Below are 25589 nucleotides of genomic sequence, written 5' to 3' on the forward strand. Positions count from 1 at the left end.
CAGATTCAATCGGTCCGTGGTGAAGAGAAATCTTTTCCGATCTTCCACTAAGAAATAAGAAAAGCATCTTCACGACAACTACATTTGCTCAGGAAACTACTCCGTGGATCCCCGTGGCTAGTAAAAAGGAGGGGAGATTTTATCTTCGTTTGGGGGTCATTTCGAAACATTTTGTTAAAAGACAAACAAAGATGTTAATGCTATTATATATGCTTGTTTGGGACAAGCATGTGGTAGTTAATTACGTAATTTTGAAGGAAAAGCATCTGTATTATAAAATATGTAAACATTTGTCGATTGGTGGACGGTTCCCGAGTAGAGAATAGAGACAAGTGTGATCCAAGTTTAGTCCCCATCACCTTATGTAACTGTTGGGTAACATTTCTTGATCATGATATGCTTTGATGTCGACTCACACACTTCAGTTTTAAGCAACATGAGGATGATCCTTTTTTTTTCTTCTCATAAATCCATTAATTAATTTCACAAATAAAATAACAAAGAGATGATTTTTGCATTTTTCTTTTCATAAACACTTTTCCTTGTACACTAATGTTTTTGTTTGAATGTGTTTTTAAAATAACTGAAAGCGCTTTTGGTGAAAATATTTTTGGAAGCAATCCTTAATAAAAATGCAAGTAAATTCTGGAAAATCACTTTAAGTGCTTTTGGAACCAAAAAATATTTTCTCTAAAAACGCTTTCAGTCATTTTAAAAGTACATCCAAACGATATTTGAACTGAACAAATAACGAAAAATCAAGAGACAAAAGCAAGAGAAAAAGTGTGAGAAGAGAAAACGCATTTAAAAAACACTACTTACTTCGATGATAGAAACTAACAAGTGATTTAGCACATGAGAAATGCTAAGAGGATTTTCTTGAAAGTGGAACTCTTTGACACCTCACAGTTTAATGTCAACTTTGGCGTCATCATTATAAAACATTTTCCAAAAACATAAGATGTCAAAGAATCTATAAAGAATCTCAATTTTAAAGAGTCTTCTTAGCATTTCTCTTAACCAATTCATCCAACACTTCCCTTTTAGCTTCCTTAATTTTTTTTATTTTTTTTTATTTTTTTGGAAACTTTTAGCTTCCTTAATTAAGAATCCAACACAAATCACAAAAGGAGGTCCGCTCTTGAACTTCTGAACTTTCAACGAGCAAATCATCTGTGCGCCCTTTGTTTCACACTCAATCACAAGCTAATCCACAATTAGGAACAATATAAAACTCTAATTGCGAAGTCTAGTTAATTGGCAGTACATGATGCTAGTTTTTTTTTTTTTTTTGGGGGGCGGCGGGTGGGGGTGATGAATTCATTAATTAAACAATGCGAGACAAATTATGAACTTGTTTGGATGTGCTTTTAAAATGACTTAAATTGTTGTTAGTGAAATTGGTTTTGGGTTCCAAAAGCACTTATAGGAAACACTTCAAGTGATTTTTCAAGATTCACTTGCATTATGCTTCTTGCATAAGGCACTTCAAGTTTATTTTTTTTTTTTCTTCTTCCAAAATTCACTTGCATTTTACTAAGAATTATTTTCAAAAATAATTTCATCAAAAGTACTTTCAATCATTTTAAAAACACTTTATAACAAATCTCATATGAATCATAGAGAGGGTGCAGACTCAGATGTGGGTCTGGGTGATTGGCAAAGTCTTTGCATTAAAAACAAAAAACAAATTATACAGATAAAAGTCAGCACCTCTAATTATAAGCACAGAAAGAAATCATGGAATCTTGTTTTTGTCTTTTTTTTGTTTTAACAATACTTGAATACTTAAAGATGTGTAAAACTCATACTCAAAATTTTTAGTATTTTAATCACAGATTTTTGTGCTTAAATTAGAACTAAGGTCGTTTAATCAATCTATTGTAACAAATACATAAACAATTCGTAATGTTTTTATCAATGTCATTCGTTTGTTTTTAAACAGTTTAATGGCTAAACGACCTTAGTTTTAATTGATTTTTTGCAAATGCAATTTTTATAGGATGATTAATAATATGAACGATTCTGATTATAAACACGAAGTTCTATAAATTGACAACGAACAATTTTGAGTATGAGTTTCTACTCATATTTAAGTAATTAAATATTATGTTGTTTTTTTTTTTTTTTTTTTTTTTTTTTTTTAATTTGTTAACCTCAATGTTTCTGCCCAAATGTGTTTGTTTATGCTTTAACTTGAACCTGATGAGGCAGATTGGAGGTCCAACGTATTATTATTATACTTTTATAAACATGGAATCTCGATCTCTTGGTTATTGGGCAATTACGATTTTATGATAATTTATCTTTGGGTTTGATATTAAGGGTTGAGATTAAGGAAGTAGGATTCTCTCCCATCCTATTACCATCACCTTCTTTCTTCCTCTCACACTTTTCTTTTTGTTTTTATAAAAAAAAAAAAAGAAAGTGTTATTGACACTTCAAAAATCTCATTTTACACTCCTCACAAGTGTATTTTTCTTCCTAATATAGAATGTTTGGAGTGTAGAATGAGATTTTTGAAGTGCTAATAACAATTTCCATAAAAAAAATCAATATAAGATGTTGACATGGTATAATCGCAACCATTCAAATAGGAGAAGAGACAAGAGAAAAGTCATTAGAAGGGAATAGAATCTTCCTTTGTGATTAAGACATTACATCCATTTACTCTTCACCTTTGATATCTAATCAAAAGCTGAGCGACCAGCATTCCTCAGTCGTATCGTCTTCCACCGTTGCACTTACCACCCCCTTCCTAAAATATGATTGTTCTTAACCAACAGAGTTTGTAGCTAAATTGATCCCCTATAACCGCTGTCTCGAGTTTTCCTTATCCAATATTGCTCGTGTAAGAAAAAAAAATGACATCCATTGACCAACCATCGAACAAAACGCAGCTTACAAGTCCCAATTCTGTATGGGAGGGATCTCTATAGGATTGGATTGGAGAAGACTCCATTCTGATGGGAGGTTACTCTATTGGATTCGACTGGATAACTCACTCTCAATCCCGTCTAAACGAAAAGGGTGGTTCACTTTTCAAATACGTGACAAACATCTATTGAGCAAGTAACGACATTAGAACTACATCTTAGTTGCAAGAGAGATTCTATCCGTCTAGACAGCGACCACCAAATGAACATAGTAATGAAAACTTTTAGGGCACTTAACAATACTGATATATGCTGGAACACATTCACTATGGAAAATTAGTGCACTTACAATTAACGAAAATATGCCTCGGGTTAAAATTAAAAAAAAAAAAAAAAAAAAAAAAAAAAAAAAAAAAAAAATTCTCGAAACAATCCAAAAACGTGTATTTCAGCATTCAAAAACATTCTCAGATATACTAAAGAAGCAAAATTTCCCAAGCTAACATGTAAACATCCAGCAACGAGCTCAAGAAATGGAAAATGAGTAAGCAGACTATCGCTTCTTGGAGACACCAACAGTCTTTCCTCTGCGACCGGTGGTCTTGGTGTGCTGCCCACGCACCCGGAGACCCCAGTAGTGACGGAGACCACGGTGGTTCCTGTCACATTACACACACTAACCAACTCAATCGTATATGATAAACGGCTAAAGAGAGCAAACAGTATCACAAATACAAGAAAACCCAATCAAACTGGATTGTGAAATCCATGTTAAGAAGGCATTGTGAAATGCAGCACACAAATGACACGTATCAAAGGAACAACTACTAATAGTCGATAGCAAACCTGATCTTCTTCAAGCGTTCGAGGTCGTCCCTCAGCTTCATGTCCAATGCATTCGAAACAACTTGAGAGTACCTCCCGTCCTTGTAATCTTTCTTCCTGTTTAAAAACCAGTCTGGAATTTTGAATTGGCGAGGATTCGCAACAATCGTCATGAGGGTATCAAGCTCCGCGGCAGACAGTTCACCAGCCCTACAATGAATCATCCACATCAAACCCAAAATTTCCGACAACAAACTGGTTTCTCTTTATGCACTACCACTACTACAATTAACTCAGCCAGCACAACATATACAATGCATTCAAAATGAATCATTAAAAGAGAAAATTTAAGCATAGACTGTGCCAGAAGATAACAATCAATAGCAAAAATCAAACAAACCAAAACGAGTATGGTGAATATGATCACAATTCAACCACAAACATATGCATAATCAAACTTTCACTTCATCTAAAAGTCTGTTTTAAGAGGACTAACATGGAACGGGTTCACCGTCATGTGGCCTCCTTTGTCCAATAATGAATTGCCATGTGCAAGTTTTTCTTCACATGGCAATGTATTATTGGGTTGGGACGCCACAAGGTGGTGATCCCGTTCCATGAAAGTTGCTCTCCTGTTTGCAACTTCTGTCCTAAAAGTGGTTTCTGACAACAAAAGGAGCTTCTACCTATGTTCGGCTGAAAAGTGTAAATGTGCTTGTGTGTCATAGAAGCCCTTCCTGTAGAAGCAACTGCCATATGCTTCTTCAAGAATCACTTCTAAGTGCTTCTCCAGAACGCACTTCTAGTGCTTCTCGAGGAAGCACTCCTATGTGCTTCCTATTTTTAATAAAAATTGCTGTGCGTTACAATAAAATCACTTCTAACAGAAGTGCTTAAGACTTTACAAACAGAAGTGCTTCCTACAGATGCAGTCCTAAGCAAAAGCAATTGGATTTCAAATATTCATACAAAATCAGATGAAATTGGAAAAGGGGAGTCGAAGAGAAGGGGCACCTCTTGTTCATGTCGACGTCAGCCTTCTTGCAGACAATGTTGGCGAAACGACGTCCGATACCTTTGATGGAGGTTAGGGCAAACATAATCTTCTGCTTCCCGTCCACATTGGTGTTCAGCACACGCAGAATGTGCTGAAACTCTTCGTTCGCTACCAGAGACTGCAGCAGATTCCAATTCACACACACATAAATTAACAGACATTTGACATATATATTAGTACGCAAGGAGAGAGAAAGTAGAGAGAGAGAGTGACCATGGCTAGCTAGGGTTTTGGATCTTGAAGCTTTTGGAGCAGCTCTGCGCCTGTGTGTGCCGTGAAGACGGAAGTGAAGCAAACAGAAACCCTAGAAATAGCCGTCGCGGCCTTTGTGACTGATTTTATATGCCCGCCCAATGGGGTATGGCCCAATATAAATGAAATAGCTCAATATTTCGTTTAGTTCTTTTCTTTTCAAGCCCGGTCGATAAAATGACCAACAACATCAAGTATGGCCCGGGCTCGAAGCAGATGTGAGTTACGTTAGTTAGTTAAGGTGTTGTGTCTATCATTTTGATTACGAGAGAAACTTAGATAGATTCATAGATTGGGTACACGGTCACGGTGCTTCCCGGCCTATTAACACAATGTCACATGTTAATCTCACTTCACATGGCTTTGTGTTGAAAGACAAAAATGACACCATGATGGTGATCGTTCGATTAAGTCTTTCTCCTTGATCACAAGTTCAAATTTCATTTCCAAGTTAAAGTAGTTTAAAATATTGCTTTGTTTAAAAGATGCTTGTTCTATAAGGCATTTTACAATAGTTTGAGTGACTATAATATCTATATATAAGAATCATGCAACTTGATTTTGATACTTATAACACTATTACTACACTAGCGTGGGTTCAATATTGGCATCACATTCTAATTTTCAGTCCAATGTAGGAGTCTTATTCCTGTACGAGTTCAATATATTGGTATCACACTCACTTTTTCTGAGCTACTATGGAAGGCCTAAGGGGTTTTATTAATGAATTTTTTTTTCTTCAGTATGTTTCATAAACTAACCTTGATTATAAGAGCAGAGATTCAAACTCGGATGTATGAAAGACGTCAACTTTGACTATTCTACTCCACGTGATTTTTAGTTACTTTGTCTTGCACCTATAAATAAAGAAAAATGAGAAAGCGGGGGAAGGAGAGAGAAAAAAATACGTAGAAATATGAGGTTTTGGAGTGTCAATAAAACCTTCTTAAATAAAAAGGTAAATGATGAAACGTATTACGAAGAAAATTTTACCTTATCATAGATTGAACACAATCATGGGTCTTATTGCATGAACAGTTTATATACAAAAAATTGACCGTACACTACCGGTGATGCTTAAGAATCTCTCTTTACTACGAGTTTTTAGTGATATCTCCGTCACGGTGACAGAACAAAAAAAAAAACTTTCAACAATTAATAGCAAGAGATCTATACAAAAATGATAGGCTTTTTTTTCATAGTTGAAGCAAATGAATCGTTTGATAATACAATGAGCACCAGGAGGCCAAAACTTGCGAACCCACCAAAGCCATAAAATGCTATAAAGTCTGGTAATTCTAACTTCTGTACTTTGCGACCCCAAAAATGGGAGTGATTTACGCACACCCTTTCCAACTTCTGCACTCTTCTTAAATCGGGCCATTGATTTTCCATTGATTTGTTCAATCCAGCGGCTAGAAAAATAGAGGCGTGCGGAAGGCGAAAAAAATAGCATGCACGAATCATTCCCCGGAAAAAAAACTATACATTTACTCCCCAGTTTCCAACAATGGGAGAAGCATGGCTTGAAGCTCCAAGTCTTAAGGAACCAAAAACTGTATTGCTTTCTAACAAGCGATAAGATCAGTTTTCAACCCTTTGCCAAAACACTTCTACTACTCTTTCGCCGTTGGAGACTCTGCTGTTACGGAAAAGCCTCCTGCTTTTACTTCGTCAGTATATCGACATACGACATCACCTAGCCTGGTTTGATAGAATAACCGCCTCTGAAGTACCCCCAACGGATGCGCAGTGAAGAGCCACAGCAGGGGTATTGCTCGAGTTGCACTGTGTGGGACTTGTATTATCACCCTGAGAATTGAGTTCTGATTGCTTTACGGATATTGTGTTCTGAGACTCTTCCGGGGTTAAGTTCAAATCAGTAACCTCCAGGGAGTTGGCATGTCCACATGTAAGATGAGAATCTGTGTCAGCTGGAGCAGATTCAACTTTATAAGTGTCGATCCCATTGCCTTCAAACCCATGTGCAACTTTATGAGTGTTGAGCCCATTGCCTTCAAACTCATCTGCTTTCTGGTGAGACAACAGGGGAGTCGGGTTTAGTACATCTCTGGCAACCTTGCTAGGTTCAGTCAGAATTTCAGAGCCATAACACTCGATAGATTCCGGATGCACCTCAACAATCACTGCAGGTGTATGCTGAGCACCAGTATGGTAATATTCCGGTGCACAAGTTTCAGGCATCTTTCCATCTGGGCAGGAAATAGATCCTGAAACCTGCAAATTTTGAGAATCCTGATGCTTAGGGTCGCTTGCCTCTTGAGATGCCTGAGTTGTAGTTTCTGAATCATGGCAGACAGTAGTTTCATCAGGAACTTTTGCTTCATGTACCATGCTCTGCAGCTCAGTGGCATTTTCAGTAGAGCGGCAAATAGATCCTTCGTCATGAGCATCGTGATTCTCAAACGTGTCATCTTCTATTCTGACCTCACAATCAATTTTTTCAGTGACCTCCCTGGAAGCAGAAAGAATCATTACACAAGAGTCAGTGGCATCAGAATCACTACGATGTGACGTCAAAGATTTGCTTTCGACTTCAGGCATGATATGCTGGCCTTGTTGGGTCTCCACTTCCACTGTGGCTACATCAGGAACTGAAGCAGAACTCTGATATTCATTAACCTCCTCAGTTTGTTCATGAACGTCACAAGTTGATTGAGGAGGAATGCTTTTCTCCTCCAGATTATCCTGAGAAACACCACAGATATGCTGTGTATTGGATTCAAAATCAGCAAGTTCATCAGTTGCCTCGTTTCCACAGGGTGCTGATGCTTCACTTCCAGACGCAGCCAAACGTTTGTCATTAGTATCACATAAAACGTCTTGCTTGAGTTGCTGATCCTCAAGTTCGGTGGACCTCACACCTACAAGAGCAAATACAGCGTAAGTCATACAACAAGAAGATACAATTGACAGAAACAATGTGCTAAATCCACACATGCTCATTTCTGCTGATTTCCTAAATACCTTCAGCAAGAATCATATTTGCTTCTGGTAAGTGCTTCGACAATGGCTTCTCTAATATATCTACACCAGGGAAAACCAATACATTCATGTTTTTCATCCTCTGCTTGCTTGATCCTTCAAGGGGCTTAAAACCAAAAACAGAAGTCCATGTTTCTCTGAGTTCCAAGATCGCAGGTATAACCAATCTTTCAACATTCAATGAGCTGAGAGCCTAATCGTGGATCAGAAAAACGGCACAAAAGAAATAGAGAGTTAGGGATCAGTACACAGTGAGGACACAAAAAGATTCTTCTTAAAGTTATGAAAGTGTAAGGACAAGGAAAAAAAAAAAAAAGCAAAGGCGTTTGAACTGAACAATGACCATACAGATTCGATTCCAGTTAGAAGCCGACGGCACATTCCTTGACGCCTATACATATAGCGGGTCCCAATAAATGGCATCTCTGCTAAATAGTTCCCATGAATCCTGATCGACCAAGCAGTAACGTAGTGTCAGAACATAATTGCATAAAACACAAACTCATAAAAGCCATTCCACTTGCTTAGAATTACAGCTATGTATAACCCAATGCAAGAGAGGAATTACGAATAAATAATAAAGAAAGCAAGGGGAGCGGGTTTTAAAGAATGATCACAACCATTATTTTAACAGTAAATCTTCTAGCCATGAGAAGATGAAATGTAAGTTTGAATTCTTCTGATTTTTTGCTTCCAAGTTAATTGGGTAGGGAGAGATGGAGCAGCAGAAAATAAATTCCAATCAAACTCATTGGTTCCAGAATTTCCTTTATTCAGCAATAGAAGTCCCTATCGGCATTGAGCAACTAGAATTCTGAACCAGGCTAATCTGCTAATTACTAAAGTTATGGTTGGAAAGAAAGACTCGAAGCGACATCCCAAGTTTTGGCATCATTTACAAGAAATATAGCTACAAAATCGATACAAGGCAATTCAGAAAATGAACAATAACTGGGTAATTGGAAAGGCAACCTTTACAGCTCAATGTTTTCTTTTTTTATTATTGTTCATTTGGCTAAAATTTTCTACAAGACTTAGTTTGCAGTCCGTGTTAAAACTATTTGTCAGAATAACTTGCCCAGAACTACTAGAAATTGCATTGATTAACTGTGATGTAGGAGGCAGTAACATACCGGATGGATGCTGCTGATACGATCTCATCACCTCTCTCTAAAATTGCAGTTAAGAAACCACTATAATTCAGTCTGCTAAAATTTGACCTGGATAATTGAAAATTATAAAATCATTAATAAAAGTATATATTTCTACACGTTAAAAAGTGGTGAAGAGATAATTTGCAATATATGGAATGAAAGATTCTTTCAAACTTGTTTGAATGCAAACTATACCCACATAGAAGATAAAAGGACAAAGTAAATTATGTAGAGCTCTCTACATAAAATTAGAAAAACATGATTAGAAACACAAATTTATTTTCATATGGTCAAGCACCAAAACTTTACCTAGGTACATAATTCTAACATCCACCACCTTGAACTCGAAACATATTTATATTATTATGACCATCAAACATGTTCGCAGTGAGATACTGCATACCATTGTACTTATTCCAAGACAAAGACATTATACTAGTCCAAACCAATTAAAAGTAGTTTGGTATCCACATAGACATACACGCACACAAAACTGCGGATTAAAGTATGCTTACCCACGATTATACAGAATATTATGGATCAAATTGACTCCACTTCTGTGGTCAATCATAGGCAAAAAACACTCGTCCATTATTAAAAATGCAACAGCCAGCTTGGAGTTGCATTCAATTAGCTTTGAATCACAATCATCCGTCTGTGGTGTGTCACAAATAGAAATTGAGCTGATATCAGATCGGCGAATCAGAGTCAATGAAAATCCTTCTTCAATTTCTTGCCTCACTCCAAGAAGCATCTGAAGACTCACAAATAGCTGCCATGACAAAAACATTATGAATTACATACAAATGGCGACAATAGATAATGGATAGACAAATTGATCAAAAGAATTTCTCTGAGATCTCGTTAGAATTAAAACTGAAAAGTGAAAACAACTCAAATTCATAAAACATTTAAATCTGCATGCATTGTTAATAATTCCTATATACATAGATAACGCTTTGTAAGCATCTCTTTAAAACTAGTGTAAGCAATCTTCCTACAACTGAAGCATTAAGAAAAACTGTCAAATCTTTTAGCCCCTGTTGCATGCAGATCCCGAATGCGTGCAGCACAATATCATTTTACTACTACAAATAGTACATGAAACTACGGATGCATGCACCAAAGCCCACACAAATATTGCAATCCCAAGCTAATGTTACAACAATAGATCAAAAATGTAGTACCTCTTGACAATTCTTCCCACAGAAGGATGGACCATTAAAATCATCATTTACAGCATCCTTTGCCTGAATACAGGATTGGTGAACTAAAAAGAAAAGGTTTTTTTTATCAGATTTTGCCAAATGTACTGAATTTGGGTAACGCAGATCAAATACTAATAACATTAAGGGAAAACCAAATCTAGCATGGAAAACGAAAAAGGATAGAATGTAAAGTTAATACATTTTTCCTCACACACATGGCAGGTAACTAATGCTGACGCTGCTAAATTGTCAGTGTCAGTGTCAATGCCATTGCCTTCGCATATATTACTGCCAAACTTCCCACAAAATTTGCATGAACAATATACACAATGCCAATCACCTGAGGGGAACTTCTGCAAAATATAAGACTAGAGTTCTCATCTGCTTCAAAACAAACCAGAGGTATAAACGATCTCCAGTTTCTAGGCATATCAAAATGCTTCCAGTTAATTCTCAGGACATCCCAGATTCCCACTATGCAATTAGTTAAAGTGATACCCCAAGGGCACTATATATTTACAACAGTCTTAGAGGGCAGAATGGGCAATGATAAAATGGCGATATAAATGTTTCTTCATGTAGTTAGAACAATTTATAATTGGCTCTACAAAAGTACCTTTATCTCTAAACAATTTTGGTGGAATGTTGATGGACAGCCATCACAACAAATCAAGTCCCCACCATCTCCACAGATTCCACACGTATCATCATTTGGGTCTTCCCAGTTAACACCCACGAAATGAAATCCCCGACGTTCATATTCATCCTGTTTATTCCATGAGTCAAGCAGGCATTGCAAAAGAGTAGACCCTGAGTCTACATATATATGTTTAAACGGCTCAGAGTAATCACTTTTGGCGTGGGTTACAAACTTTGAAATTGAGATTGTTTCTCCACAGCAACCACAATGAATTCCATCTCTTGTAATGTTACCCTCAAGAAGCACCTGTGTCTTTCTCCTGTTCATGTACTTCACCTTCGAATTAAGTGATAGGGTTCCCAAATCAATCATCCAGGCAAGTACTGTTCTTTTCCCGTCATATGGTACATGGCCATCATTATCTGAATCCGCATTCTCAGAGTTCCGAACCAACAGACCACATCGCCTTCTATTTTTTGTCTTACGTAAACTTCGCCTTCCCTTGCATGCTGCACCTGCTGAATCATCCTTCTCAATAAGTAAACGTTTCCCTTTGAATGGCCTACCCAATTTCTTTTTCTTTTTCTCTCCAATAACTCCATCCACTGCATTCCCGCCCTTTTTCTTCTTTTGCTTTTCACTAATTCCACCCTCCATTCCATATTTCCCCTTCTTCCCTTTCTTTTTCCCCACCCTTTTCACAATTTGTATCCTTGCTAGCATGTCAATTTCCTCTGGTGGTATCGGAGTAAATTTGAAGCTAGGCTTACAAAATTCGGAATTATTTTCACCATTTTCACAATGCATTTTTAGGGTTGTGTAAGCCTTGGTGACTGACCAGTGAGTCTGTCCTGCTGGAGTTACATACACTGCATCCTTGTAATCTCTGCCATTCCTAGGCCTATATTGAATGGTCCAACCCGCACGCATAATTAGATCCACTATTTTATCTCTCACTAACTGTTTTTGCTTACTTCTGGCGCAATCTCGATCCTGACCCTTCTGCTTTTTTATCCGTTCTTTATTTCCCTTCTGTTTCCGTTTCCGTTTCCGTTCATTATTTCCTTCTCCATCCTCACTGTCCTCATTCTCCAAGTCATTTCCTTTTTTATCCCTTTTAGCTGGAGAAAAGGCCTTCACATCAAACTCTTTCCCAATATTCCTCCTTACCAGATATGAACCGTTAGTTGTCATAATCACTTTAATTCTTTCTCGTGATCTCAAAACCATATTGCCTTCCTTAGCAAGCTTTCCTTTCAAACCCACATTAGTCTTTTGCACCTTAAGTGGTCTCTTGTGCTCCAATTTTGACTTCTTTCTCAACGGACCAACTGACAGATCACTCTCTTCCGTTTGTACCTTCTTAGGTCTCCCGCGCTTACGTTTCTGTAGCATGGCACCCGAACCATCACTTTCTTCCTTTTCCACCTTGAGTAGGCCCCCTCTCTTTCCTTCCAACTTCTTTGCAAAACGTTCAACCAACTGATCACCCCCTTCGTTTTTAACCTCGGAAGATTTCTTGCGAGACCCATCACTCCCTGCCTTATCACACACCCCATTCACCACAACTCGTGACCGCAGAATCCTAACTGTAGTTAGCACATCTTCCTTGACCTTTTTCTTCTCAAGAGCATCATTATCAATTTCTTCACCATTATCAACCCGCCTCCTTTTCTTCCCAGTCTCACCTACTCCCACATTTTCACTCTGGCCCAACAGATCAACCCCTTCATCTTTTACCTCATTACATTGCTTGTCAGACCCATCACTTTCTCTACTTTCGGCATCCAGAACACTATCACTCACAACCTTATCACACCCTCCATTCACCGCTGACTGTGACCACAGAACTCGACCAACAACTTGCACTTTACCATCCACCTCCATTTCCTTCCTCCTTTCATTGTTTACCTCACTACATTGTTTCTGAGACCCGTCATTTTCTCTACTTTCCGCAACCAGTTCCCCATTGCTCACCTCCTTATCACCCCCTCCATCTGCCGCTAACTGTGATCGGAAAACCAGCCCAAAAATTCGCACTTCACCATCTGCCTCTTTTTCCTTCACCCACTTTATCTCAACACCCTCATCACCAATTTCTTCACCATTACCAACACACTTCTTCTTCCCACTCTCAGCGGCTCCACCATTTTCAGTCCCACCCTCCTCGCCACCCTCCCCCACAAATTCTTTCTCGGGTTCCTCCGCCCCGCCCGAAACCAAATGCCGGGTTTTCTCCCCGCCAGAATCCAAACCGCCCTGTTTCAACTCATCCCCTTTCTTCTGGACACCAATTTGCTTATCGCTCTCACCCCTTACCTTCCCAGATCTCAACATCTCTCGCGATACACCCTAATCACAGAAAACCCACTTCAGTTTTGAACTTAATTACACAAAACCAACAGCTAAAAAGCTCTTCTCTCAAGAATTAACCCTACCCTGTAACCAAAAAAGTAAAGAAAATATTTACATAAAAATATATACCATATATGGAAATCAGTGAAATGTTTTGAGCGTGTACGGACTGACCAGATCACCAGCCGCGACAATGGGTTGACGAAGGTCCCAGTCAATGCAAAGTCACGGGGGGAAATTCTGACGCCTCTCTCACGAGCGCGTGCACGGCACGTGACCCAAAAGCTTCAGTGGTTCAGCCATGGCGCTTTGTGAAATTGGGGAAGAAATTGAAGGGGAGAGAGATTCTCGATAGAGACAAGGAAGCCTTTGGGGATTTGCAAGCTTTCCCTTTGCTTTTTTATTTTTTATTTTTTCGGGGGTGATTTTGTGGTTTTCCCTCCATAAATTACAACAAATTGGAAATTTCTGTTTTAATTTAATTTTTTTTTTTTTTTGGTGAGGTGGATGGTAATCTTTTGTCACATGGGGCATAAGTCCTTTTCTCACGGGAACTTTTTCTATTAATTAATTGATATCTTGTTTTGAACGATTAATTATTAGAAATTTTAACGAAATTTTTCTGGTACTATTTATTTTAACGAAAAATCATATTTTTATATTAAAAAATCAATCTTGGTACTATTCAATCTACCTTTTATTTTGTCTTTATCGTTAAAACTTAAATTTTCAAGCATTTTTTAATTAGTTTTCCTTTAATTAATTGATATCTAAATTGTACATATTTGTTTATTTTAATATTTGACTCTTCAACTTACCATATTATCTCAATTTACAACGCTTAATTTTTCTTTTGTTGTTAATAAAAAGTTTACGATAGTCACTTAGTGTTATGATTTATTAGTATTCATCTTTGAGTGAGAGATTTTAGTTTTAATTCTCGTCAAAAGTGAATTTTATGGAGGTTCATTGAAGCCTACGCCACCTTCTCTTAGTGTAGATAATATCGTTTATTAAAAAAAAAAATTACAATGCTTAATTAGTTTTGATAATTATCTTTATTTTGGGTTTTACTCCATTGTATTGAAGGTTTGAAGTAACGTCTGGGATCTTATTAATTGGTGAAATTATATTAAATAGATTTTGATCTGTTATTAACTTAGGGATCGTTTAAAAATGTTTTTAAAATAACTAAAAATATTTTTTTGTGAGATGGAGTAATGACTCGTTTGAATGTACTTTTAAAATAACTAAAAGCGATTTTAGAGAATATGTTTCTAGGTTCCAAAAGCACTTAAAGTGCTTTCTGCAAAAAGCATCAGTTATGTGCTTCTTCCAGAAAGCACTTTAAATGTTTTTTCAAGATTTACTTGCATATTTACTAAAAATTGATTCTAAAAATATTTTCACTAAAAATGTTTTCAATCATTTTAAAAATACATTTAAACGAGATGTAAGTCATTCTACGTCCGAACGGAATCGAGGACATTGAAAACTTGTGTTCCTAAATTGACCGAAAGACTTGTGAGTTTGTTTATGATAAGGTCGACAATGAGTCACAAAAAACAGTTGGATCCTGTCTTGTAATGTGCGACCAATGGATTCTGTCACCCACCAACCAACGAGCCTAATAGGGGCAAAGCTTAATTAGCAAATTAATCCTACAAGCGTTGCGTAAATTAAAGACGTTCACATCATGGTTAAGGTAAGTAATCCGTTTTGTTTGGCCGGATATGGTAAGTAATCTTATGAAATTAAGATAAAATGGCAATCATTTCTATGAAATAATCATGCCTTTAAGGACATAGCGAATGGATAAACGAATGGACTGTGAATAGAAAAATAGCGACAAATTGATATTTTTACTTACTTGAAAACAAAACGTTGAAAATGGAAAATATAATAATTGAGAATGTGATCGACTACTCCTTAATCAATTGAATTCATCATGGTTCATGCATGCAATACAAAATGCATTTTGAGACTTTTCAAATTTTATTTATTTCATGCATTGGAGAGTGCTTGACTCTCGAGCTGATCATGCACTCTCCGAAAGAAACAAGCCCCATTGTATTTGAGTATCATTCAAGCTCGTGTGAGCACAACTTTCAATAACCGGTTAGGCACTCTCACAAAGAAGCAATTCATGCGTCGGAGAGTGCTTAACTCTCGAGCTGATCATGCACTCCCGGAAAGAAACAAGCCCCATTGTATTTGAGTATCATTCAAGCTCGTGTGAGCACAACTTTCAATAACCGGTTAGGCACTCTCACAAAGAAGCAATTCATGCGTCGGAGAGTGCTTAACTCTCGAGCTGATCATGCACTCTTTGAAAGAAACAAGCCCCATTGTATTTGAGTATCATTCAAGCTCGTGTGAGCACAACTTTCAATAACCGATTAGGCACTCTCACAAAGAAGCAATTCATGCATCGGTGAGTGCTTGACTCTCGAGTTGATCATGCACTCTCCGAAGGAAACAAGCCCCACTGTATTTGAGTATCATTCAAGCTCGTGTGAGCACAACTTTCAATAACCGGTTAGGCACTCTCACAAAGAAGCAATGCCCAACTAGCTAGTTAGACACTCTCATAAAGAAACATGCCCGAGAGTTGCAAAGGAAATGAAATCTCGAATGTTTAGGTAACATCCGAGATTTCCTTTCCTTTGAGTGGTTGGTTAGGTAAGTGCGAAGTAAATAAACATGCGAATTGATGGTTTAAATTTCGTTACTGAAAAGTTAGAACATACATAACATTCCACAACTCATTAAACATCATAACATTTTTGATGAAATTAAAACATCCCAAAATTTCATGCTCGCTAACAAAAGAAAATAACAAGATGCAGCTAGGCTGATGACACAGAACCCTACTGCGAACACATACGATCCCAAAACATGCAGAAGCTCATTTCTTCTTCGCCTTGGCAGCATCACCGGCCTTTGTCTGCACATATAACATTTGAAAATGTTAAACCAGCTCAAGAAAACATCAGGGTAAAACTTTAAGCTGAAAACATTGAAAAGGTTCGATAACCAGTGTTTCCAATTCCAGGGCGTACCCACTGCTTAAGTTAATACATTCCCTACCGTACCGTCACATTTTACTAGCACTAACCAGGACAAAACAATAACAATATCGTTACCTTCTTAACTCCACGAATCTTCTTGGCTCTGTTCTTCCTTTCCTTGAGTTGTTTCCTTGATTTTTCAACCTTTGTATCCAGTCCATTCTGCACAAGTAGCCAAGAGTGAGAGATGACAACAGACAAATATATATATATATATATATATATATATATATATATATATCTGTGTGTGTGTGAGTGTGTGTGTGTGTGTGTGTGTGTGTGTGTGTGTGTGCGCGCGTGCGTACAGAGTATATATGAGTATGTAGAGAGAGAGAGAGAGAGAGATCTCAAAATTTATAAGGTCAAAGAGACAAGCTTTGAGAGCCATATGCATTTCATGCCAAACAAACGACAGATTCTTTGACTGAAAGAAGCCTATAGACTGTGAAACTACATACAAATCAGCAAAAGGAATTGCAAAACCCGCTTTTGTAACATTTCAAGCAATTGTTCAGACCAGCACCCCAATAATGGAAGAATATAAATATACAGGGAGCAGCGAAAAGAAACATTATACTCAACGATGTTAAAGTAAGAACCCACTCTAAAACCATGAATCAAATACTAACTAAATGAGCGAACTTAAATAGACAGAAGAACCTCCTCCAACAGTTAATCAACAACCTCACAGAAATTTTGTATCAAGCTCATTCCAGAGAAGTGTTATTTTTAAGATCCTCTCTCTCTCTCTCTCTCTCTCTCTCTCTCTCAGAGTCTCATTTCTGCCAGTTCCAACGCCAATACGCATTGGCTTTGTTCAAATCCAACACCGTACAAGGGAACCGGCCATACCATATAAATATAAAGATACATTTAACGCACATTTTGAATCACTACAGAGGTTAAAAACAGATATTTGCCAATATACAAGTACCACATAACAAGATGGGAGCGAATAAGATAAGTTACCCTGATCAGCCTGTACTTGGGCTCGTACTTCTTGGCATTCTCCACGGAATCATAGATCAAACCAAAACCAGTAGACTTCCCCCCTCCAAAATGGGTGCGGAACTTGAATACGAAGATGGCATTTGGGTCCCTCACCTCGTACAACCTCGCAAGTTTCTCCTTCAACTCCGCCTTCATTACAAAATCAAACAGAAACCCATTTCAATCAACATTTCTTTGCCCCATTATTACAATTGTAATTCTCCCATCCCTTTAACAAAACCATAAAATAAATAGATCTAGCAGTAAAACAGTCCTAAAGAATTGACACAGAAGCGAGCGCAATGACGTTATAAGATTCATATAGATGACCCCATTTAGTGGGATAAGGCTTTGTTGTTGTTGTAGTAAAACAATCCTAAAAATTGGACAAACCCATGATTTCAAATTATATATTTTCAAAACCAACATCAAATATACAGAAACAACTCCCCATTGAAAGAAACAACAAGCTCGAAGAAAGAAACCAAACCTTTGAGACATTGGGTCGGCCAGGATGCAGAACATCGATGACCTACACATCAAACCCAAAAAATCACACAGTAAAATCAGCCGACCAGGTAAAAAAAACACATCTGGGTAATTTTCTAAGTCCTTTTTCATGCATTTTCTAGTTGACCAAACAAGGAAAGTACTCACGAATTGCTTTCTGGAGAGAAGGCGATTGGTCATGAACTTCCTCGTACGGATCGTCACTGCCTTGGTATCCGCCATGGCTCTCTCTCTGCGCCTCCGCTCTGTGTTTACGAGAGGTTTGCGCGTTTTAGAAGGAGGGGGTGATGGGAGGTTTTTAGGGTTTCGGAATTAGACTATGCATCTTTTATATAGCGGTAAAGCTCATTTTCTGAAATCTTTGGGCCGATCGAAATCGTAATGGTAACTCCGGCCCAACCTTTTTTTTTTGGGACTTTTTTCTTTTCTTTTTGCAAACATAATCTCCAAGATAAGATTTTATCTAATGTTTTTATTTTTAATTATTTAAAAAGGGAACCAGCCGGTGGTTTCGCCTACGACAGTCTATCAGAGGCCAGAAAAACTTGCAGAGACATTTCAACCTCCTTTGGCCACCCTCATGCAATTCAACCAGTATAAAGAATCTAACCCAAGACGTACCATATGATATACAGATCTAAAATTTATTCCCAACCACTAACCATCCCGTGGTGGTTATCTAATCGAAATTGTTGGATCATAACAAGAGTGATGAAAATTGCTGTTGCAAACTTTGAAGAAAATAAATTTTGAGATGTTTATATTGTGCATAGGCTATTGATTGAGATTCGAAATTTACTTTTGAGACAGTTATATTTTAAAAATAAGGTTGAATATGGATTATCGGTCTTAAGAAATGTTTACCAACATTACAGAAATGAGAAAATCATATAAGGTTGAATATGCGTTTGGGCACATGTCCACACACATGGGCTGATAACCTGTAGCTTGATCGTGGGCGATTATTTTTACACTACTCCAATTGATTGGTCATATAAGGTTGAATATGCGTTTCGGTACTGTTCATTTTAACGAAAAATCATATTTTTACATTAAAAGTCAATCTTGATACTATTCACTTTATCATTTATTTTGTCCTTATCGTTAAAACTTAAAGTTTTCAAGTATTTTTTTAATTATTTTTCCTTTATATTTAATGGTTTTGACACGTCAGAAATGAGTTTGAGTGATCGTTGGGATGTAGACACCCACTTTACAATCTGTATGCATTCCATGTTAAAGGCGCTCTAAGAGAATATGAACTTAAATCTCATATACGACAATTGTTGAAGAAAAAATAATTTTCCGTTGAGTTTATCAAACGGGGAAAAGGATCCTCACCAGATCATTTTTTTAGGATTCCTGTGATCGTGACCGTTCATCGTATATTGTGCAGTCATAAATCATTTCAAAATTTAAATTTTAAAATTAAATATAAATAATACCTAATGAAAACTGATCGCAATATTTACGATGAAATGTCACGTTCACTGAATTCCTATGATCCCTAGAAAATGATTATCGCCGAATCCTTTTTCATCAAACGGAGGTGGATGGAACAATGACGTGCAAAGTACTTGTTGGGCCAGAGCATTTTTTAGGCCCATAAACTCAAAGAAAAGCCCAGCCCAAGTATTTTTACTAATATTAGACTTCAGTACCAGAAGCGAGTTTTTGGTTTCCAAAACAGAAATTTCATCACCGACTCTCTTCCAATTTTCTCTGATGGGGAGGCCATCATCCACCATCCACATACCGGAGAGACGACACCGTTCCGATCACGAGAACGGCCGGTACCCACCGCACTCCGACTCATCCGGCGACAACCGCTACCAGCGTCGCAGCCCCAGCTACGAAATGTACGACCGCTACGACAACCGCCGCCACCGAAACCCCTCGGGAACGCCCCCTAGACGAAGCCCGAGGGGCAGCGGAGGAGGCCCGCAATCCTTGGCTCGGCGTCGGAGTCCCAGCTATGAGGACTACGAGCGGCACGACAACCGCCGCCACCGAAATCGCTCGGGCTCGCCCGATTACCCGAACCCTAGACGAAGCCCTAGGGCTAATGGGGGGCCGGACTCTCTGCCGAAGAAATTCGGGCGTGGCGGGAACCGTATGGACCGGAATGGAGGACGGGAGGAGTCGGAGGAGTCCGACGAGGAGCTGAAGGGGCTGAGTTTCGAGGAGTACAGGAGGCTCAAGAGGCAGAAGCTGAGGAAATCGGGGAAGTTTTGTATTTGGGAATTGACGCCCAGCCCGCCTAGGGATGAGAATGATGAGTTCGAATTGGTGGGTAAGGCTGATGTGATTTCGGAGCGGTATGGCGAGGAGGAGAATATTGAATCGCAGGACAAGAAGAAAGAGAAGGAGGAGTCCGAGTCTGAATCCGAATCCGATTATGAATCGGAGGATTTGAGGTCGAGGAAAAGGAAGAAGAGTTCGGGTTCGAAGCGCAGGAGTAGGAAATCGGGGTATAGTGATAGTGAATCGGAGAGTGAGAGCGAAAGTGATGATGAATCGGATGAAGAGGAGGATCGTAGAACGAGAAAGAAGTCGAAAAGTAGGAGTAAGAGAAGCAGGAGCAGAAGAGAAAGGAGAAGAAAGAGGAAGATCAAGCGTAGTAGCAGTAGCGAGTCGGATGAGAGTGAAGACAGTGATAGTGAGGTTTCAGATTCGAAGAAGAAGAAGAAACAGCGAAAGTCTCGCAGTCGGAGTAAGAAGAAAGAGTCGGAAACTGAAATGGAGAGTGAGAAATCGGACTCGGAGAAGGGTTTGGATTCTGAGGTTGATGCCAAGGCTGCTACTTTAGTGGAAGAGGAGATGATGAATGATGAGAGTAATGTGGAGGCATTGAAGTTTAAGGAGATTTTCGAGGCTCAGAAGAAGCTGTCATTGGACGAGGAACCAGTGGTTGGGCCAATGCCGTTGCCTAGAGCTGAAGGGCATATTAGTTATGGTGGGGCTCTGAGGCCTGGTGAAGGTGATGCCATTGCACAATATGTTCAGCAAGGGAAGCGTATTCCACGGAGAGGAGAAGTGGGTCTTTCGGCTGATGAGATTCAGAAGTTTGAGAACCTTGGGTATGTAATGAGTGGTAGTAGGCACCAGAGAATGAATGCCATTCGTATTAGGAAGGAAAACCAGGTTTACAGTGCTGAGGACAAGCGGGCTTTGGCCATGTTCAACTACGAGGAGAAAGCTAAGCGCGAGCACAAGGTCATGGCAGATTTGCAGCGGCTGGTTCAGCGCCATATTGGGCAGGATGTCGGACCCACTCATGACCCTTTTTCCGGGAAGGAAAAAGAGATTGCTGATGCTTAGTTTCATGTATGTTTACTTTTATCTGAAATGTTGATTTCTTTTCTCTCTTTCATGAATTATGTCATGTATGTTACTAGTTGATTTTGAGCAGTATTGAATTGGATGCATTGGTTTGTTAACATCTAGTATTGTGGTGCTTAAAGATATTAGCTTTTTATCATAGTAGATATCAAATTGTGGAAACAACAAAGCTAGTGATTGCATTCTCAGTTCTCAATTCATGCAATCTCGGGTGTTCACTACTGCAAGAAGTTGAATCTCAAGATTCTAGCAGTCACTTTTGTGGTTGATGTATTTGAGCTTCTGAATGTTTATTCGTTTTCTTTCCCTTCATCTTGTTGGAGTTTATTAGATCTAATGTATATAGAAACTGATGACTACTTGCCACATCTTGTTGGAGTTCTGTATAGATTTTCGTGGGATGGCAGACACTTTAAATGTTTAGGAAGGAGCTTGTACTTATTTTGAATTTGACAAGTCATGCATGAGGAATATTTGAACTGGGGGGGATTTCAGTACTAAATATGTGATGGCTGAACTATGAGTAGATATCTGTTTAAATTTTTGTTTCCTTGGTGAATGAGACAGAGGCAACCAAAAAAGCTGAAAATATCAGGCGTAGATAGGTACTTACAATTACAGACATGTAATTGGTATATCGAATAATATGTGGTTGATGTAGGACAGAGTCGGGCAGCAGAATTTAATAGCTCAGCTGAAATCAAAACACTGACAACATAAACTAAAGCAATAATAAAGGATAACTGGAATCACTCCAGGGGCCTCTCACCAAGAATTTTGGCATCTCTCAAAATAATTCCATCGCAGGATAAGAATTCCAATCTTTGGAAAACCAAACTTTTCTATTTATCAACTCTTCATTCCTTTTGAATACTGAATTACAAGGATATTTATAATGCCTTTAAACCGAAAGAATGCAGGAAAGTAAACTTATTATAGGATCTGATCCAAGATAGAATAGGAAATCTGAAGACTAAAACCCTAAATATTAGAATCCTAAAACACCCATTGATTTAGGAAAGCCACCACTTCTGTTCCGCATCGATAGTCGGTCATATGTATAAGTACCTCCGATTAGCAGCCAAGTACGGGTACTTTCAATCATGGACATTTTATAGGTATATCAGAATATTTGTAGCTGGTCATACAATCACTTATTCACAACCTCCTGTGGGGCTAATAGTTTTCATTTCCCATCTCATGGAAAACTGTATAGACTTCTAACTAGGGACATGTAATAGTTATAGTGTTTAAGTACTTTGTCTATGAGTTTTTGTTTTTCGTGTGTCTTTCTGCTCGATGCTATGGTTTGAGTTCATAATTTCATGGAGCTTACTATGGTTTCTATGCTTTTCTTTCATATAACTTTGGCTTTCCAGTCTTTGAATCTTCTTTATCTTTCCCCTTTTTGTTTGTAGAGTTGAGGTGGAAAGGTCGGTTGGTTTTGACGTTTATGCTGTTTACCTCGTGTCTTTATTTATGTACTTTGTTCAAATGAAAAAAAAAAAAAATCATATCATATCATATCATATCAGGTTTCTCCTTGAAATTTCTCGCTCTATCAAGAACTCATGTTGATATGAACTCTTTTTTCAAAGAATACTCCGAACCAGAATTCTTGACGTATTTTTTACATCCGATGCTATCTTTTTCTTGACCAATATGTAATATGTGTTCACTCGTTTATCTCAATTGTATGCAGTTGGAAGTTATGGTCTGCTTATGATACTGGAAGGTCTGGCCAATACCAAACCTATCTGAAGTTGGGATCGCCCACAGAATACAAAAGCCGGGAGCTCGCTATTGGATCACAAGTTTCTTGCGCAACAAGCACCACCCCAATAGCGTCAGCGTCAGGCAGAGTGAGTTCGAGCATGCTAACTGGGACTTCGATGATAGGACAAAACAGACACTTTGGTGGAGATTATGAATTGAAGCTTTCAATCTTATTGCACCATACGAGTAATCACCGTGCCTCGATAGCAATTAAAGCTTAATGTAACAATCTCGAAATGAGCAAATTCGGAAACATCACCGCTGTATTTGACGACGGTGGAGACTTTTAAGAATACAGAAGAGATGGAGTCGGATTTCTTTGACGGTTTGTACTCGTAATTTTCTTGTTGAATCGAAGGTGACCAAGAGTTTCATGTGTGTAATTTTGCTGATCATGTATGTAACGATGCTTGCTTGGTATCATGACATATATTGTCTCGGTTACTTTTCTCATGGAGGATTTCGAACTCTGAACCTAGCCTATTCCTATCCGTCATTTAACCCACCGTCACCGTTGGGGTTACATTTCTTCGCCTTCCCTCCCTCGTTCACCTACTCTACATCACCACCCTTGCATTAGATTCTAATCGCAGAATGCGATGCCTGGGATTTCAGAACCCGGCCGATTGATCTTCCGGTTTGATTCCGAAACCCTCCGACCCGAAACCAGCTAGCCGGCGGCCACTTCCCTAGTCCCGAATCATCAAATCCGGCTACCCGTCTCGAGCGTCGGAACTAGATGCACGGAGCTGGGACCTCCGAAGTGGATGCACATTCATCGTACCGGTAAAGGTAAAAAAAAGGTAGTAAATTGCCTTTGATTACATACAGTAATTCGTTAATCCCTTTCCATCGCGCATGCTCTATGGAAAGAAAATGAGGAGAGAGAAAGAGAGAGAGGGGGAATGATAACTTTTTTTTCATAAAAATTGCTGCTCTCTTAAGTAAGATGGAAAAATGATTGCAGACAAGACAACATCTTAATTAATTTTCTGGTAAGATTGAAATGGTCTCTCATTTTTTTACCAACTCTTTTGTAGGTCCATCCCTTAATCTAGCATATCTTGACTAGGTTAGTTCAATCAGTTTGTTCAAGGTGGGGCAAACCCTTCACCAAGTCGTCAAGAAACCCTCTCATTTTCATATTTATGACAAAAAAAAAACGACGTTTCAGTATCGTCATCGCCTCTGTATGAGTTAAATATGACATCTCCTTCAATTAAGCAAAAACTGATCGTCTTTAGAGTTTAGACTTATTGGTCAAGTGACGTGTTATGAACACCATATCAATATCATGTTATCGGCTCATCTTTTAGTAGAACATTTGTCATGTCTAAAGAAAGAGAGTCGAGCCTAAAATATCAAGTGTATAAGTGTATACTTTAACCGCTTAAGCTACAACCTGTTATGCTACACGCAAATTAATCACTTCCCCAACATCGATAATTATGATGATAATGGATTCTTCTGTTCCTACCAACCAAAATGCCTACAAAAAGAGGAACATATAGTGGAGTGGAGTATGTAATCCTTGGCTTAAATTTCTACCCAAAAAGCAAGAGAAAAGTATAAATTAAAATAGGCAGTTTTGGCACAACATTTGGGAAGGCATGGTCCCCTGTGACAGCTGACAAGCGGTTTTGGTCAAGGGCAATCTTGCCTACAAGTTCATTTCCATGCCCCATCCTAGACCCTTCATTGTCCTCTCCCTAGGGCTCTTAAGTAGGCATTAGGTATTCTTACTAATGACTCGTTGGGAACTGCCTTTCAAATAGTTGAAAGTGTTTTTTGTGAAAATATTTTTGGAACCAACTTTAGTAGATAAGTCTATACGCGAGGCATAAAAAGAATCTTAAGCACAATCAAAAATAAAAATAGATTGTAAAACTAAAATAAAATAGTATATTATTATGCTTTGAGATGTGATATACACACATCCCATTTTACTTCTCACACATCTTTTTAATTTTCGACCGTCAAATCGGCACACCCCTTATGCTTTTTACTATTAGAAATCATGGATGGTGACAACAAATTGAAACCAAAGAATTAAAATGTTGGCATAACAAATGCATGACATCAATTAAACGCGCATTGCCATAAGCATGTAAATTTAGCATTATGTTGTCTCTTCCCTTTTCTTTTTTTCACTTTAACAAAACAACTTTTGATTTTTGTTGTATTTGCTAAAGAAACATTCTTTGTCTGACTTGACAAGGTGAGTAGGTGACAACAAATTATGGAAAAAGTACAAAAAAAAAAGGGGGAAGTTCTCGCAATGCCCTTCGAACTTTCAATTTGGTAATTGAGTTCCACCAATCTTTTGAAAATGTCGTCAAATCTGTTAACTTTTTTCGTCAAATTAAGGGTTATTTTCATCTGTTTGAATGGACTCAATGGAGAAAGCAAAAAAAACGTGATGTTTCTTATTATAAACGGCAGGTTGACACATTCTTTTAAAGATTATGAGACACGTAACCAAATCGAAAGTTGTGAAGGCAAACTAAAACAAAATCATAAGTTGTGA

General features: G+C 38.2%; 4 protein-coding genes across 5 annotated transcripts; 1 reads left to right on the forward strand and 3 right to left on the reverse strand.

Moving 5' to 3' along the window:
* Positions 1–3184: 3184 nt before the first annotated feature.
* On the reverse strand, positions 3185–5128 carry LOC137743317 (small ribosomal subunit protein uS13z/uS13y/uS13x). The gene is made up of 4 exons (XM_068483184.2): positions 4972–5128; positions 4716–4876; positions 3723–3911; positions 3185–3535 (listed from the first exon to the last, which is right to left on the reverse strand). Exons 1-4 carry the CDS (start codon positions 4972–4974, stop codon positions 3430–3432), a joined length of 459 nt encoding a protein of 152 aa, XP_068339285.1. The 5' UTR covers positions 4975–5128; the 3' UTR covers positions 3185–3429.
* Positions 5129–6181: 1053 nt separating this feature from the next.
* On the reverse strand, positions 6182–13793 carry LOC137741839 (uncharacterized). 2 transcript variants are annotated; one of them, XM_068481544.2, is made up of 9 exons: positions 13548–13793; positions 10995–13370; positions 10578–10731; positions 10358–10440; positions 9686–9942; positions 9150–9236; positions 8365–8464; positions 7999–8209; positions 6182–7895 (listed from the first exon to the last, which is right to left on the reverse strand). In XM_068481544.2, exons 2-9 carry the CDS (start codon positions 13353–13355, stop codon positions 6706–6708), a joined length of 4443 nt encoding a protein of 1480 aa, XP_068337645.2. In that variant the 5' UTR covers positions 13356–13370; positions 13548–13793; the 3' UTR covers positions 6182–6705. The 2 variants fall into 2 exon arrangements, with proteins under 2 accessions (XP_068337645.2, XP_088535815.1); XM_088679689.1 differs by having other exon boundaries at positions 10995–13457.
* Positions 13794–16071: 2278 nt separating this feature from the next.
* On the reverse strand, positions 16072–18247 carry LOC137742414 (small ribosomal subunit protein eS24z). Its single transcript, XM_068482274.2, has 5 exons — positions 18092–18247; positions 17925–17966; positions 17414–17584; positions 16520–16606; positions 16072–16320 (listed from the first exon to the last, which is right to left on the reverse strand). The coding sequence occupies exons 1-5, from the start codon at positions 18164–18166 to the stop codon at positions 16282–16284; spliced, it is 414 nt and encodes a 137-aa protein (XP_068338375.1). The 5' UTR covers positions 18167–18247; the 3' UTR covers positions 16072–16281.
* A 1362-nt stretch (positions 18248–19609) lies between these two features.
* Positions 19610–23515, forward strand: LOC137742179 (Ras-induced vulval development antagonist protein). The gene is made up of 2 exons (XM_068481966.2): positions 19610–21271; positions 22989–23515. The coding sequence occupies exon 1, from the start codon at positions 19670–19672 to the stop codon at positions 21263–21265; it is 1596 nt and encodes a 531-aa protein (XP_068338067.2). The 5' UTR covers positions 19610–19669; the 3' UTR covers positions 21266–21271; positions 22989–23515.
* The last annotated feature ends 2074 nt before the right edge of the window (positions 23516–25589 follow it).

The sequence above is a fragment of the Pyrus communis genome, chromosome 11 (assembly GCF_041283825.1).
Source record: "Pyrus communis isolate YQ-2024b chromosome 11, ASM4128382v1, whole genome shotgun sequence".
Lineage (NCBI taxonomy): Eukaryota > Viridiplantae > Streptophyta > Magnoliopsida > Rosales > Rosaceae > Pyrus > Pyrus communis.

Coding starts and splice junctions, on each gene's coding strand:
- LOC137743317 (XM_068483184.2), bottom strand. Junction 3,912..4,715: donor GACGTCGACATGAACAAGAG/GTGCCCCTTCTC, acceptor GATTCATTGTAG/GGCTGGTGAACTGTCTGCCG. Junction 3,536..3,722: donor GAACGCTTGAAGAAGATCAG/GTTTGCTATCGA, acceptor GTAATGTGACAG/GAACCACCGTGGTCTCCGTC.
- LOC137741839 (XM_068481544.2), bottom strand. CDS start 13,355: ATGTTGAGATCTGGGAAGGTAAGGGGTGAGAGCGATAAGCAAATTGGT. Junction 10,441..10,577: donor CCATGTGTGTGAGGAAAAAT/GTATTAACTTTA, acceptor TTTTCTTTTTAG/TTCACCAATCCTGTATTCAG. Junction 9,943..10,357: donor GTGGGAAGAATTGTCAAGAG/GTACTACATTTT, acceptor TTGTCATGGCAG/CTATTTGTGAGTCTTCAGAT.
- LOC137742414 (XM_068482274.2), bottom strand. CDS start 18,166: ATGGCGGATACCAAGGCAGTGACGATCCGTACGAGGAAGTTCATGACC. Junction 17,585..17,924: donor GCCGACCCAATGTCTCAAAG/GTTTGGTTTCTT, acceptor TTTGTAATGAAG/GCGGAGTTGAAGGAGAAACT. Junction 16,321..16,519: donor AGATTCGTGGAGTTAAGAAG/GTAACGATATTG, acceptor TTATATGTGCAG/ACAAAGGCCGGTGATGCTGC.
- LOC137742179 (XM_068481966.2), top strand. CDS start 19,670: ATGGGGAGGCCATCATCCACCATCCACATACCGGAGAGACGACACCGT.